Source organism: Austrofundulus limnaeus, unplaced genomic scaffold (genome assembly GCF_001266775.1).
Source record: "Austrofundulus limnaeus strain Quisiro unplaced genomic scaffold, Austrofundulus_limnaeus-1.0 Scaffold2729, whole genome shotgun sequence".
Classification (NCBI taxonomy): domain Eukaryota; kingdom Metazoa; phylum Chordata; class Actinopteri; order Cyprinodontiformes; family Rivulidae; genus Austrofundulus; species Austrofundulus limnaeus.
In genome coordinates this window covers 7,850-11,680 of record NW_013955131.1, presented here as the reverse complement: position 1 = coordinate 11,680, position 3,831 = coordinate 7,850, and the positions used below count along the sequence as shown (strand labels likewise).

General features: G+C 37.3%; 1 protein-coding gene across 1 annotated transcript in view; it reads right to left on the bottom strand.

The window, feature by feature from the left end:
* Nucleotides 1-451: 451 nt before the first annotated feature.
* The window catches only part of enoph1 (enolase-phosphatase 1), a gene marked incomplete at its 3' end in the record, with an annotated part of 7,820 nt that continues 4,440 nt past the window's right edge, over nt 452-3,831 (bottom strand). Inside the window, 2 exon segments of the mRNA XM_014000133.1 lie at nt 452-575; nt 718-850. Of these exon segments, the coding sequence (XP_013855587.1) occupies nt 452-575; nt 718-850 (257 nt within the window).

The window sequence follows — 3,831 nt, the reverse complement described above, 5'->3', positions numbered from 1 at the left end:
ATGGAGAAAAAAAAGGTTTTCAGGAAGATGTTTCTTAGATTCTTTAACCCATAAAATGGTTTTATAATTAATAAATCTGATTACTGAAATTACTTAAAATCAGATGTTTGGAGACAAGTTTGATTCAAACAGTTTATTCTTATATTCTTTGATTTATGAACCTGAACTCTAAATGTTCCTTCCTTTTGTACTTCTGTTGGTCTACCTGTATAATTATTATATAATACTGTTGGTTTACCTGTATAATTATTATATAATACTGTTGGTTTACCTGTATAATTATTATGTAATAACTAATGAACTCCAACTTCATGTTTCTCAATATTATTCACTTATTATTCTACATGCAGTATGTTTTTCAGACTATTGAAAACAGAAAAATAAATTTCTGTATTTGGAAACAGAAAACAAAAACAAACTGGTAATTGTATAAAAGTAGAATCATGTTTACCTCTGGTAACATCTGTCAGGAAGGTGATGTCCTCAGGCTGACAGCCAATCCTCTCTGCAATCCTTTCATAGCTTTTAGCATCGACTTTTGCTCCTATTGTCGTATCAAAGTGACCATCAAATAACTGAAACACAATAAATACATGACTAAATACTTCAAACAATAAAAACACTTCAAATTTTTTTAAGAAAGAACAAATGATCTGAATTTTGTAACCAAAGAAAACTAAAGTAAAGGTAACGTCAATGAAACAATGGTTCACTTACATCTAAAAGGTCTCCTTCAACAGAATACCCAAACAGTAGTTTCTGAGCCTCCACACTTCCAGAGGAGTAAATGAAAACTTTCAGGCCATGCTCTCGCCAAGTTTTGATGCATGGAACCACATCAGGATAGATCCTGTCAACAACAATACAAAAGTTTAACAATCGGTATCAGTTTAAAACTAAATTAGCAGATTTTTGATAATGGTGTCAAATTTGTTTGTTCTAAAATGGAGTTTTTCTTTCTTTGCAGAAGCAGAAATACATAAGTGAACATTTAAAAGACTTTAGATTAGAGGTTTGTTTCCAGCTTCTTGTGTGGTGATTTGTCACATTCAGTATATTACACAGGTCATATTCACACCCAACACATTTGCTCCACTTAAAACAGACCACAGTTTGTTTCCAGCGTTGGTACGGACCTTTTGTGCAAGTCATGTGAACTCTGGTGTGGATCAAACAACCGGACCAAGACCTGCTTTTTGAAGTGGTCTCAGTCCGTTTCCAAACTGGTGCGGTTCACTTCAGTTCACTTCTGCTGTGAATACAGACCGGACTTGAACCAAACTACTGTATTTATTCATGTATAATACTAGAAATTTTACCCTAAAAATCATCCATAAAGTGGGAGGGTAGTATTATACATGGGTTATTGATGATTAGATTTTTACTTCTTTTTAAGCTAAAAATACTATGATCGTATTATACATGAATAAATACGGTAACTACGCACAACATGCACCGTTTTGGACTTCACGGGCCACCGTTACTGAGCTAAATAAACTGAAATCATACCTGATTTAATGGGTCTCATGCAAGAACAGTTGGTATGCACAGATTTGTTCTTAAGTTGTGCGTACGAGTGATTTAGGAGAATTTGTGTCATTCACCAATGTTTTCATATTCTAAGATTTTTTTCAGATACGAACAAAATTCAGGAGTGGTCCAGACCTGTCGTATATTTTACCAGCAGTCAGTCTGCTGTTATCCAGATGGGTTTTCTTCATTAATAACTTTATATTTCATTAGTTTGTAGGAGAATGTGACTTATGTAAAATAAGTCTCCCTACATCTTCTCATAACAAAGTTATGAGAGAAATTTTTACCAAGGTTTTTTCTCATTACTTTAATATTTGACTGTACAAAGTGAAGAGTGACACAATAAGGGAACATCAGATGAGTTCAAGTTATTCATAAAAGATTATGCAATCATTTATTTACACAAATTGAACAAATCATAAGTTACACCTGATTGTGGATATCCTATAACAAGCATCCAAGTTAAATAAGACAAAAACCCGCGTCCGAATTTTCTTTCACATTAAAACTCAGATTACTTATATATAGAACAGTAAAACGTCAGCTCTGATGTAATAACTAAACAATTTACTGGCACTTTAACTTAGGGTTGGCAAAGAAAGGGTAAGAAAAGGGGTGAAAATTAAGGATTAGTGTTTCTGCTTTTATTTTGGAAAGTGTCTGTGACAACCGGATTAGCACGTCCTCTCTGCGCTCAGACTTCAACATGACACGTCATCCAGAACACGTCAGCTTTTACCTGGTGATGTCTTCTCTAGGCACCCCTGGTATGAACTGTCTCACCCCGACCATCCAGGAAGCTTGTACCCGCTGGTCCTTGGCGAGTAGGTGTTTTTCAGGTGACTTTTAGTCTGTTTCAGCCCAGGCTAGAAAGACTCCAGCTGAAAGTTCCGGTCGTCCTTCAAAATAAAAGTTCTCCCATTGGGAGATAAAAACACTTTTTATGAGACGTATGTCTCTAGGTGGACAGAAGCGGCGTGCTTCTGTCCGGCCGTCAGATTTCACCCTATTTGGCTGAATGGGCGAGATCCGAGGCCCGGCTGTTCTCCGGAGAGAAGAAGCCGGTCTTCCCGTTTCGGCATTCAGGAAGAAGAGTTCCATCTCTCCAAGACATCCGTGTTAGTAACAGAGAGTCGGACGACTTGGATCCGCCCTGAGGCGTTTAGCATGAGTCAGAAAAAGAAAGGAAGATAAGAGGCTTTGCCAGAGGCGCCAGTGCAAGGCCACATTCCGTAGCTGTTTTAACAGACATTTGATATCTTCTGGCTTTCTTTCTGATAGACTCTAATAGAAATCACTGTAAAACATTTATGATGATTAATTAACATTTCTGTTTAAATAATCAGTCTGAACTTGGTGTCCAGATAAATGTAAGATTTTCTCAAGAAAACTCAAAATTGTATTACTGATGTTTCCAGTAAAATAAACACTGATTTATATAAAAACACAATGAAAACATGGTGAATATTTCTCTGTGATTTTATACCATTAATTAATCTTTTAGGCACGATAAAAGAGTAGAAGTGATTCTTCCTTTCTTTGTGACATGTCATTATTARGATTAACAAATGCATAACATTCTTAGTTAAACAACAAATGAATCACGAACAGAAAAGATTGTTTCTGTCCATTATCTGATTAAGAGAACTGAAGTCCTCTACCACAGGTTGAAATGACCTATCATGGCCTAAAATAGAGTTCAGTGTTCCTGCCTTCGGCCAGGCCTTTCCGAGACCTGCTTTGAGGCAGTAACTCCTGTTTCGTCACTCGAGGTGACCCCTACATACCCCCCTTTTGCCAGTCATCACCCCCAAATGGTGATTAGTTGCAACGAAAATGGGCACCTCGAGACTTATCGAACTTGAAGTAATCCAAAGGAAAAGATGATATAATTCCAAGGGTAATCCAAACTGAGAACTTGCTGTAGCCAGAGTTCTTTTCAGTTCAGTTTTTCTTCAAGACGAACAGGAAATCAAAGGGAATCGAAATGCTGTTTTTTTCGTGATTCCCATAATGTTTGTGAATAACTCCCATTGCGGCACAGCTTTAATCCAAGGAAAAACAGAGTCTGTAATCCACTGGAAGCAAAGGATTGTAATCCACCAAGGAAGAATTATAATCCACAAGGGTAATTCCATATGATTGTTGTGGTTGATCCGGAATCAACCAGTTTCTGGAACACCATGAAGATTAGTTGATTTCAGGAACCCCCCTTTTGGCGAGTCGCTCTCTGGAAGGTTGCTGATGAAAGGGGGGACCTCCCGATCGAAGGTTGAGGTCCCTTAGCAGGAGCCAGGA